Genomic DNA, 12481 nt, shown 5'->3' with positions numbered 1-12481 from the left:
GTCAAGGAGACCAAAGGAACATAGGTCACCTGTTAGAAATATGTGCAGTGGAACCAGTGCCCACCCAGAAGCAGGCCCAGGACATATACTCAATTTTCTTTCTGGTTTTAAAGAAATGGGAGTGTCTGGCACATTCTCGACCTCAAATGGCTGAACAGAAGGATGACTTACAAGAAGTTCAAAATAGAGACCTTGAAGTCCATATCAGTGGCGATCTGTCGAGATGACTGGATAGCCTCAATAGACCTTTACAAGGCTTATCTCAATATCCCAGTCCACCCAAGACACAGGAAGTACCCATCATTCATGACAACAAAAATCAGAGCCAAGCAAGGAGTCAGAAGCTGCGTGATGTTCTTGTTCCCAGCTCTGAAAGTGGGCAGTATTACTTGATTCTGGGACTTTAGAAAAACTGCTTAAGAAAGGTCCAGTCAGTGGGAGCCCTCCTTCCCATAGTGGGGCTGAACTGGCCAGAGGTGGATCTCCATAAACCCTCCACAACCCATAAGGGCAAGCAAGCAAGCAAAAGAGTATCCACAAGAAAACACACACAGTGAAGAATCCATCCACAAGTAGACAACAGGATGGAAACTGCAGCTGAATAAGACTCAAGGCAAAACTATTCACAAAAAGATGATTTGTTCCAATGGTCATGTAGAAAAGGGAGATCCAATGAAAGAAATGGGCACTAGTTATCTGAATGTGTGATCCTCCAAATTAGAATGGCAACTGTGTGGCCAAAGTAAACAGAGTTGGCAGAATATAGACTTCTTAAAGCCATCAGGCTGCTCGATTTTACATTTATTTACAAAGTCCTCATGAAGGATTGGTTGTTGCTTAAAAGGGACAGAAAGTTCCTCGAATCATTGTTATGTCTGGCTGAATTTTGAATTGGTTGGTTGACATGTTGTTCAGTGGTAAAGTGCCCCACCTCTCCTTCAAACAACAATTGTACACAAACCCTGACAGATTTCCTAAACATTGTGCACTTGTGTTTTTTTAAATATTACTACATTTTCATGAGACAGAAGTATGTCCTGGTCGTAGGATGTGCATGGGTTGCCTTGTCACCACAGTAGCAACTGATCTTGACAGCATGGAGCAATGAATGCTGACCTCACTGATGCAAAAGTTAGACAATATGATGTGTGTCTCTAGAGTTAATAGGAAAAAAGAGTTTCAACATAGACGTTACTGAGACTTAATAAAAATGAATACTATAACCAGGTTAAACATTACATTACAAGCCCAGTATTTTGCAAAATTTATCAGCATCCCTATGATTTTATTTTATGAAGTTCATTTAAATATGTACTGAGAATCATGTCTAATTTGGTATTTTATAAGCAGGCCTTGGCTCACCCAGTCCTCTGACATATTTTCAGCTTCCTTCACTCTGTTAAGAACTTAATGGCAGAGCAGACAGATCAAATAGAATTACCTAAAGATGGGATCTCACTGACCCTACAAATTGGTTGTTAACATCTCCTTGTGGTGACGGGAGTAGGAAACGGGGAAGAAATGTAAAAAGAGAAAGAGTACATGAGCCTGTGGCATGTTGCTGATTTCATCCCAGGGGGATCAAGTTAACACACAAATGAGGACCAAAGCCTGCTGCCCCACACCTGGAATGAAGACGCAACAAGACAGGAATTGTAAAAGATTATATTTATTAAAATATAACAAGGAAGAACTTGAACCAATATCACATAACAAGTGTGGGCAGGTGTAATCCGCACATGCAGGTAGAATATCTCACTTGCTGCTAAGGGTCAAACCAACCCATTTCCGTTCCATCATCCAAGGAGTCCCTCACCCCTCCCCTCAGAAGGAAGTGTCACAAGCCTCTTCCTTTGTTGGTGCCGATTGACAGTTTAAAGTGAAAATAACAGTCATTGTGCCTTGGGCTTTGTGTATGTTTAAAATGTACCCTTAAGTCTGAGGATACTCATGTTTATTGAATCTGTTGTATATATTGTATTACTATTAGCTAATTTGTTATTATCGAAGAAGTTTGTATGCTAAGAACCATGAATATTGTGTTTCATACTAAAAAAGGATTCAGATATATATTACTGGAATTAAGATGGCCTCTATTCAGATATTTATTGTCTGTGCAATATATGGTTTGTTTTATCTATATACACTTTTTCTTTGCAGGGGAAGATCCTGAAGCAAGAAGGATGAGAACTGTAAAGAATATAGCAGATCTGAGGCAAAACTTAGAAGAAACCATGTCCAGCTTGAGAGGAACTCAAATAAGCCACAGGTACTATTTAACAATTAGTTACATATGATGATATGAGCACCGAAGTAGTAGCTTGATTTCTGTCTTCCTTCATTTTAAGAAAGTCTGGTAACAAAGGTGTCAGGAAAGTATGGGGTAGTAGTTAGGAGAATGTTAGTTAAAAATCAGGCCTCAAGAAATCAGTTTAAGGAGTTGAACTTGGTGAAACCCAAAATGTCTAAAGAAACATTCATGTTTGCTAGATGTAGAGTCTTATTAAAATACCTCTCCCAGACACCAAAAGGTAACACCCTGTATCAGCACTGAGATTTCAGTTTCATCATATAAGCATTGGACAAATATGTACGACAATATTGTTAAACCTGCAGAAATATAGAAGTTGAAGCAGTTCTTATGGTACATGCCCCAAATCATTGAGGTCTTTTTTAATGAACTTCACTGATTCCAGTTCCTGAGTTCCATATTTTTCCTATTATGCATTAATTTCAGTTCTTCAGTTGCAGGCAGCAATCCCCTGAGCAGCTTAGAACAAGGCTGGCACACCTTTCCTGCATAACACTGTTGGCCTCCCAAGTTCCTAAGAAATCATATTTCCCAAGAATTTATTACCCCTATACTAATATCAGTCTTCTTTTACTAAATCTGTGTGGGTTGAAATTTTGGCACAATTTGGTATATAGCATCTATCATTTTAATGTAGTGGTAGAGATTTTGAATCATGATATGTCATTTTGAAAACTTATAGCACAATCCAAACCTTATATCCAAACCTGGGATATAAGAGTGTGGATTCGGCAGATCTTGGGCTTTCCCATCTAGGCTGGTGTAAGTCCCTCACTCCAGCTGAACTGGAGATATACCGATATAAATCCTTCATCATGTCTCAGCCAGGGCTCAGCCAGTGAAACGTAAGCTAAAATAATTTACACCAGCCTAAATCCTTAAAAATGGATGTTCTGGGGTGTGTGGCAGGGGCATGACAGGGCAAGGAGAAATTTTAACCTATTCCAAACCCCTTTCAGCTCACTTATGTGACCTAGCAACCCAGAGAACTTAGACAGCAACAAGGGTAGTTTAAGCCATATTCCTCCTGAACAGAGTTTGAAATAGGGTTAATTTATGCTGGCATGATTTAGCTGGTGTTACTTAGAACAGCTTTCTATAGTTAGTATTGGTTGCTAGTTTTTCGATACATATAGAGTAGATATGTTTATACAGGTAGATTTTGTATTTGAATGCATGGATCTATCCCAAGAAGCCTGCTCTATTCCCTCCGTGATGGTGTTCCGGAGACTTTTGAAAACCATCCTGTTCTAGAGACCCTTTGGGAGGGACTGAAGGCTGAGCCTAAAACTGTTTTTATTTTTGCCCCTTTTTAATTTTAACTCATTAGTCCCTTTTAATTTCATTCCCCTAGCTTTCTTAACTGTATTTTATGTATTTTTTATCTATTTTAATGTTTTTGTGTTTTTATTGTATATGATTTTATTGTGAGCCATCCCGAGTGCCCTCTTTAAGAAGAATGGGATAGAAATATTGTAAATAAATAAATAAATACATTGAAAGTTGTACTATTAAGATGAAACAAAAATTCTGATACAGGTATGACCTAAATCTATCAGATTGGACAATACCTGTTCCCAATCAGTTCCGGGTTCATAGAGGGGAACAAGAGCTTATCTTTGCTTCCCGCTTATCTGGCGTGCTTCCCCATCCCCCCCCCAATTCCTAGATTTAAGAACATCAGAATCTGCCTTGTATTGAGTCCCTGGTCCATCTAACTCAGAATTGTCTATAATGAAGCTTTCTGGGGGTTTTGGCAAGGGTCTTTCCCAGCTTTACCTGGAGATGCTGAGAACTGAACGTGAGACCTTCTGCATGCAAGATATGTACTCAGAACGATGACCCTTCTTCATTATGAGTCAGGCCATGGCCTCCCTTTCCCTTGGTGGGGCTTAAACTTGCATCTTCTGCTTCCTGACTCCATGAAATACGCAGTGAACCACTTTGAATAAGTCCTACATGTGTAAAATGCAACATGCAAGCAGAAATCATGCAGACAGCTCTCAGTTTTTTCTAGATATTGATAGCACAAAATGGGCCCATGTATGCTGGATTTTACAAGCAGATGTCACATCCTATTATTTGCATGTGTCCTATGGACATCCAGAGGTGCAGGAGTGGGGCAGGAGTGATAGGTGGACAAGAAAGAAAAGTACAGAACAGATGAGTGCTGTTTTGTTAATGTATTTTAAGATCTGTTTTTATGATGTTTTAAAGTGTTCTAGTGCTTTGTTTGCCGCCCTGGGCTCCTGCTGGGAGGAAGGGCAGGATGCAAATTAAATAAATAAATAAATAAAATAAATCAGGGACAGCAATTATCCAATCCAGGCCACTGTCCATCTGAACCACAAAACAATTTTTCATAGCCCCAAACCTAAAAATTGATAAGCTGTCTAAAATACTGTCATGAGATTGGCTACGACTTCCATTTAAAATGTCATGCAAGAAGGATCCTCATTTTCCAATAAGGTGTTGCATTTTAATCTCCCTCCCCCAATATTTGCATGTTTTCTTATCAAACCCGGCTTGTGGTAAGATGATGAAAAAATAAAAAGTATCCTCTTTTCTTAAAAAGTAAAATTTTGGACACGAGGCGGACTTGTAGGAAAATGTGTGCATCAGTTAGTGATGCCTTTAAATATAGACTTATTTTTCTGCTTTACTGTCTTTTTTTCTGTACTCAAAGTATAGAAAGCACAATTCATCAGTTTTTATTTTGCTTGACAGCACATTGGAGACAACATTTGACAGTACTGTGACAACTGAAGTGAATGGGCGAAGCATTCCAGGTTTGACAAGCCGATCCTCTCCAGTGACCTGGAGGCTTGGACAAGCTAGTCCTCGTCTCCAGGCAGGCGATGCACCTTCCCTGGGTGGAGGGTACCCTCGCAGTGGTGCTAGTCGCTTTATCCATACTGACCCTTCTCGATTCATGTATACAACACCTCTTCGCCGTGCAGCCGTTTCTCGCCTTGGGAACATACCCCAGATTGATATGAGTGAAAAAGGAAATAGTGATCTGGACATTTCATCTGATGTTGACGTTGGAGGGTACATGAGTGATGGCGACATTCTTGGGAAGAGCCTCCGTGCTGATGACATCAACAGTGGGTAAGTGTTTATTTCCCCAGACCCACACATAACACAAACTAGAGTTAGATTTCTATCTAGATTTTGTATCATCTGTTCTAGTTTATTTTTACTATTCCCAGTGTAAATACCATATGATTCAAAATGCCTTTGCTGGTGTGGATTGTTCACCTCAAATATATCAGTTCTCCCTAAGATATACACTGTCTTCCTTTTGTTATTTTTTATTTATTTATTTGATTTGTATGCCACTTTTCTGCACACATGCGCCCAAAGCAGCTCACAATACAAAAGGAAAAAATGCATATCAGTGTAACATTTCAATGTCCATACAACCACAATATAACAATAATAAAAAAGAATTCATTTTGATAATATAAATGTAATAACATTTAAAATACATTATAAAATAAGCTATCAGATTATGTCAGACATAAAAAACATTTCCAGTACAGTGAAATATCAACAGAAATACAAGCAGTAGCTAGTTCTTCAACAATGCTGAATGCTGAACACAGCAAGCAGATTTCTGCAAGCCTGAAGCAAAATGTTTTCTCTCCTCCCTCAGTGTAAAGGACGGTGTTATCAGGCAGGGAGGCAGGACTTCAGGAGAGGAACAACATGCAGCCAGGGCTGGGAGAAGAGCTCACCTGCCCAGCTGAGCATTTCTAGCTGCTACTTCCAATCCAACAAGCCACTGGTGATGGTGGAGTCTGCACTGAGCTGGCTGTTAAGTCCTGAACCCTGGAAATCATTCCCAAGAGGGTTGTCAGTCCAAGCAACAGGGGTGGGCTCTCTCCTCCCTTGGTGTTGGGAAAGGCTGTGGAAACACAGGATTGAGCATCAGTCCACACAGATAACAAACATATAGAGTATCAGGAAGTCCAGTGCCAAGTTCGGTTTGTGAAATTCTCACCCACTCCTGCCATAGATAGGAGTGGAACCACTAAGACACTGTGCCACCAGTGTTCAACTCAGAAATGGTCTAGGAGATGTTACCATGGTCAACTGTATCGGAAGCAAGAACAACAAGACTGCGTGCCACTTGTCCCTCACGTCCATTTGTGTGACTAATGCTGATTCTGCCCAAAAATTGGGCTTGAACCCAGACTGAAATGGGCAAGATAAATCTGTTTTCTCAAAGAGTGACTGACGTTGGACTTGTCATCACCCTGCCAAGCGCTTTTGCCCAAAACAGGGTATTTGTGACTGGGCAAGTACCTCAGGAAAAATTACCCTAGGATCCAGGGAAGGTTTCTTTAGAGTGGCTGCATTGCTAGCTCCTTCATGACACTAGTTACCCTTCTCATACAGAGATGATTTAACCACTCTCTGGACCCACCTGGCCAAGCTCTCTCAGCTAGCTTGAATAAAGTATGATGGGCAGGGGTTGAGATAACATGCTGTGGGCTGAACTGCTTCAAGGACCTATAGTTTCCCATAGGCAACCACTTGCCCATTGTGAGAAAAGTATTTTGGATTAGATAGGCCTTTGGTCTGATCCAGTAGGGCTCTTCTTGTGTTCTTGAATTGAGAGAAGGAAATGTTGACATGGACATAGGGACATGACCACATTAAAGAATTGAGATATGTAGAAAGTCAGGCAGTGTAATAACAAAAGGTACAAATTAATGTGGGTTTTTAACAGTGATATTGCAAAAAAGTTCGTATTTACCTCATTTGGAATATAAATATCCTAGCTCATAGTGCTCAGATGTAATTACAAATTGAACATAATTTCCCTCAAAAGTTCTTCCTCAGCTTGGAATTTAAAACAAGATTTTGCACATATAAATTGTGTTTTTAGTTTAAGTCAGGTTTTTGTCCAAGTTCTGAAAATTATGACAAGTCAGACAGAGGTAGGCAAACATCCCCAAAGGGGAGTTGTGAAGCTTCAGGGAACTGTAGTCAAACCCAGGAAATTCAAGAGCCTTGAGAGAAAAGGTGCTGTGCAATCTTTGAAAAAGAGACAATGGGTATGCTCATGAGAAAGAGAATGGGGGAGTGTGGGTGTACATATGTGAAAGAAAGGAAGATTGTGTGCAAGAGTGCACAAAAAGGAGAGAAAGAGGAAGAGTGTGCATGTGACGAGGGAGGGAGATAGAGTGTATGTACACATGCATAAAAAGAGAAAGATGAGGAGAGTATACATGTGGGTATGAGACTTAGACAGCACAAAAAGGTCTAATTCTTCTTATTTTAGAAGGCACTGAAAGCTCCATTCTCTCTCTCTCTCTCTCTCTCTCTCTCTCTCAGCATTGTCTTGTCTGTCTGCCTTTCAAAATATGAAAAACTGAAACTAGAGTTACAGAATTTGAATCTCTGTGTCTGAAACCAAGGCTACTTTCTTAACAGGAAGTGCATCCCTGTAAAGGGTGGGATATAAATGTAATAAATAAATAAATAAATCCCACTGAAGAAATGGTACCTGTTTCTAAGTAAACCGGCTTAGGATCAAGCTGTATGTTTAATTGCTCACTAACTTGAGTATAGGGATGGTTTCTCAACTTTCTAATCTTAAATTCAATCCTTTACATTTCCACATCAGTTTGTAATTTTTTTAAAAAAAAATTGTTAAATTCAGCAGCATTTTAGTGTAAATTTCTCTGAATAGTCGCATCTTTGTATGCAATTTTACCTAATATATACATTTTTAAAGCAATTTCCCCATATAGTATTCATTTTTTGAATACTATTCCCACTTACTTACTTACTTACTTAATTACTTACTTATTTATATCCTGCTATTCCTCCCAGAAGGAGCCCAGGGCGGCAAACAAAAACACTAAAAATACTCTTAAAACATCTTAAAACAAAAGACTTTAATATATATTGAAACAAAACATCTTTACAAACATTTCACTGGCAAAATGATGCATTTTTAGGCATATTTTACCCTAGTATATGCACTTTTGTACATGTTACTTGATTGGAGAACTGCAATGTGAAATTGGGAGAAGTGTGGATTTCTTAGCATGGCTGTGAATTAGATAGATTCTGCTTGTAAATGTGAACTGAATTGAATTTCCCATCCTTATTTGAGAGTCCCATTAAATTCAGTGGCATTGATTTTTATATAAACGTGCATAAGACAGAGCTAAAAAATGTGTCTTTAAGTACCTTACTCCAGAATTGCTTTTACATTTTGTGGCTGGCCCTATCTGATGGATTTTATAGAAAACTGGTTTTATTGCGAGATTTTTTGCAAAGAAGACCAAACTGGTTTTATTGCAGAATATTTTTCAAAGAAGCCCAAAACATTTCAGCCCGTAATCCCAGGCCTTCATAAGGGGATAATGAACTTTTACAATGGTTAACCGAACAATTTGCATTCTGGTCTTTGACCCCCTTTTTCTACATATCGAATTGGATGCTCACCACTCTTTATCTACCTATCTGATGGACCCTGGGGCTCTGGTTAAAAAAAGAACCACCCACTAGTCTGAAGTCCATCCACTGTCCAATATATGAAACCACATCAATCTATGCTGCTTAATGACTCTTGTGAAAAAGTTCAAAGCAGTAAGAGACTTTCAACACCTAGAATGCCTTCTGATTTTTTTTCTTGAATATTTTGCTTGTGACATACTGATTAACACTTTTTATATTGCTTGACTAAATATGTATTAATTCGTTTATCACCTTAGAGAATAAATTAAGTTGTCTCTTTTGACATCTGTAATGAGAATGACTTGGTAAATAGTTGCAAGCAGCAGTGTTCTTGGCCAGAATATTTTTAAGTACTGTTTCTGGGTTATTAAAAAGAAGAAAGAACAAAATATGAATAATACGCTCTGAAAATTCATGCTTCATTCAGGCATGTCAAGTCTTATCTATTTTTCCTCTTTTATTCCCACTTTAATTACTTTATACACTTGGGGATGAGAATCCAGCAGTAATTAGGAATTAACAGGAGAGAGGCCTATTTCATGTGAAGTTCAGCCTCTCCACTAAGGCATTACTATGTAAGAATTGAACTATACTGAAGTCTGAGGTATGCATTTCTTCTTCATTTTCTATACATTGTGTTCTATAGAAATGAAGACTACATCCATACCATTTCTCCACACCCTCCAAATACATTACACAATATAACTTTATGAAACAATTTTGTATTCCATGGAAGATAGATTCTTGTTAGTATTGCCAGGCACAAGATCATTTCTACAAGTGATCCCAGTGCATGCAGACATGACTTCAGAGTTCATATCATAAGTAGGTGGGGAAACTGGTAACCATTTCATCGACAAAACTGATCTCATGGTAATAAAGGAACTGCCTTTCACGACTCATCCAGATATCAATACACCAAAACAAGATGATACAAAAATAATGCCTTAGTAAGCTGCATAATCACTGTGTGGTAGCTACACTCACATCACTTTCTCAAACAGATCATCTCTGTAAAATGTGTGAGACTAACCTGTCTAGGTGGGTGCAGAGACTGCACTTTCTTGATTTTTCAATTTGTGGCTAAGGCCAGATATTTATGGGATGCGGGCCATGACTAAAACCTGTCCCCATATAAGCATTCTGTGTGCACCATGTCATGTGTCAATGCTCATTTGCATATAATTTTCACATGCAACACATCACTTTACCTATCAGTCACTGGTGTGTTAACATATAACATACTGTAAATACGGTAAGGTTACATCCACACCATACATTTAAAGCACGTGGCTTCCCCCAAAGAATCCTATGAACTGTAGTTTACCCCTCACAGATCTATAATTCCTAGCACCCTTAACAAACTACAGTTCCCAGGATTCCCAGGGAAGCCATGTCCTCTAAACGTATGGTGTGGATGTGACCTAAGTGTATTTTCAGGGCAAAGGTGGAGCACCTATATGAGAAAGGATTTTAATCCACAAATAGCAGCTTCCCTGGGGTTTTGGACAGGAGTGTTTCCTAGCCCTGTCTGGACATGCCATGTATTGAACCTGGGATTCTGAGCATGTGGTCTGCCACTGAGCTAACATCTTTCTCCTGCCCATGGCTTTAATTAGGCCAGTAAGTGCACACCAGTATAGATAGTAGGCCACTCCTTGTTTTGGTTGTTGGCATCTGTGTGCATATGATAAAATAAAGAAGGAATAGAGCAACCCCCTCAAAATTGGCATTTTCCCCATAAGTTGGTCCCGGTTGTCCTCCATCTTCACTTTTCTGATCTGCTTTTTAGCAGGACTAAATGTTTGACTAGATATTGCAGGGTATACTTTTTTTGTATTTTTTTCCAGCATTCATCTGCTTAATTGGGACTCTCACAGAATTGTCCTACTCAGTTTTCACATAGGAATTGGTTATACTGAATTATTTCCATCTGAAAATCACTCCCTACCCCCAGCAAAATTCTCTATCTCAGATGGAAGAGCAATTTTTAAGGCTTTTCTCTGAGGTGGCACATTTAGTTGAAGGTATTTCACATGGAAACATTTTCAATGAAGTGATTTTCTATATGAGAGAACTCTGCCACTTGACAAGTGTCCCTCAGTTCCTAGTTATGGTGGTTCTGCACGGCTGCTTTCTCTGTGGAGATCTGCAATTGATGTTAACTGATATTTCTGGGTATGTTTGCTGTTGCACCAGTGTAGAGTATTCTGTGTTTCTTTATTACTTATACACAAGATAGGAACTGCCTATAGGCAAAGCTCAAACACTTGTTCTCCTGACTTAGGGCCAAACTAGACATGACATGGAATATCCAATTTTTTAAAAAGTGTTAATTAGAACTGTGGAGGGAAGCACTTCAGCCATGGACTACAGCCATGGTGTAGGGGGTTGATCCTTCTCTCTGCACCATCTATGATACAGGTGTGTATATGTTTTTGTCAAGGAGCAAATAGCAACTGTGGAAGTGTGACTGTCATACTAGGTCAAACTAGCTGTCCAACTTGCTCATTATTAGCTACTCTGACAGGCAGTAGCTCTCCAGGATGTTGGGCAGAAAAGGGTCTTTCTGCTATGTTATCCTTTTAATGCAAGGGATTGGACCTGGGACCTCCTGCAGACAAAGTATGTGTTCTACTACAGAGCTATGACCCCTCCTCTATGTGCTGTTTTTAAACATCATGAGAGATCATATTCACAGATCTACCATTTCACATCTAGTTTGGTTTGTAGTAAGGTTCACTTTGATAAAGTTTGCAAAACCCTGTTTTAGAATTTGAATTCTACAGAACAAAAACTTCCATCTCTTTCTTTCACTCTGCCATTGTGCCACATTGACTGTACTATATAAATAGGAAGCACCAGCTGGTAGCATTTACTTATGATTAATTATATATATATATATTTCAGTTACATGACAGATGGAGGGCTCAACCTATATACAAGAAGCTTGAACCGAATACCAGATATAGCAGCCTCCCGAGATGTCATTCAAAGAGGGGTTCACGATGTGACTGTGGATGCAGACAGGTAACACCCTTTTTTTCTTTCTAAAAGTAAAGACCATCAAATTATTACACCTTTGGCATCGTTGAGGTACTAAAGCAAGGCATAACATTTTCATATGAATAGGAAATCTGTATATCAGTAGTGAGCAGGTAAGGCAGACTTATTGCAATCCAATACATGTCTATTGGGTTCAGTGGGACTTACTCCCAGGTAAGCGTGCATTGGATTGTAGCCTTAAGTAATGACGATAGAAGGGGAATTCAAGTTAGAGCTGTGGATTGAAAGCTGTGGACAGGGTCCACTTATTCTCTTTAGGAGAAAAGCAGTGCACCAACAAGATCCCTTGCATCAGCAGCTACAGAACAGCTACAGAACAGCTACAGAACAGTGAATTGCTATGGGCTGATGCCTGAAAAACAGCCAAAACAACCAATTAAAATGATTGGGAAAGCTATGGTACCTCAAGTGTTGCAACCACTTGGTTTTTACTATGAGGTATAACTACATGGGACATTGGGAAATAAAGATGCCGCAATGCCTGATAAAAATGTGTGATACTAGTACTTAGATTAATTATGTTTTTGTGTATCAAATGGTGCCCAAGTGGTGTTTCAGCAGAAAAGAGTTTAAAATGGCTCTTGCATATACTGTGGTTTTTACTTTCCATTTTATTTTATCTTC

General features: G+C 39.1%; 1 protein-coding gene across 18 annotated transcripts in view; it reads left to right on the top strand.

The window, feature by feature from the left end:
* NAV3 (neuron navigator 3) overlaps nt 1-12481 on the top strand; it is a 1044290-nt gene that overhangs the window by 862317 nt on the left and 169492 nt on the right. For all 18 annotated transcript variants that reach the window (XM_061639678.1, XM_061639673.1, XM_061639674.1 and 15 more), the window contains 3 exons: nt 2161-2269; nt 5039-5422; nt 11702-11821. In XM_061639678.1, the coding sequence (XP_061495662.1) occupies nt 2161-2269; nt 5039-5422; nt 11702-11821 (613 nt within the window). The remainder of the gene's footprint in view (nt 1-2160; nt 2270-5038; nt 5423-11701; nt 11822-12481) is intronic.

This window comes from Rhineura floridana, chromosome 8 (assembly GCF_030035675.1).
Source record: "Rhineura floridana isolate rRhiFlo1 chromosome 8, rRhiFlo1.hap2, whole genome shotgun sequence".
Taxonomy (NCBI): Eukaryota; Metazoa; Chordata; class Lepidosauria; order Squamata; family Rhineuridae; genus Rhineura; species Rhineura floridana.
The sequence above is the reverse complement of the archived record's forward strand: the minus strand, read 5'-3'. Positions and strand labels throughout refer to the sequence as shown.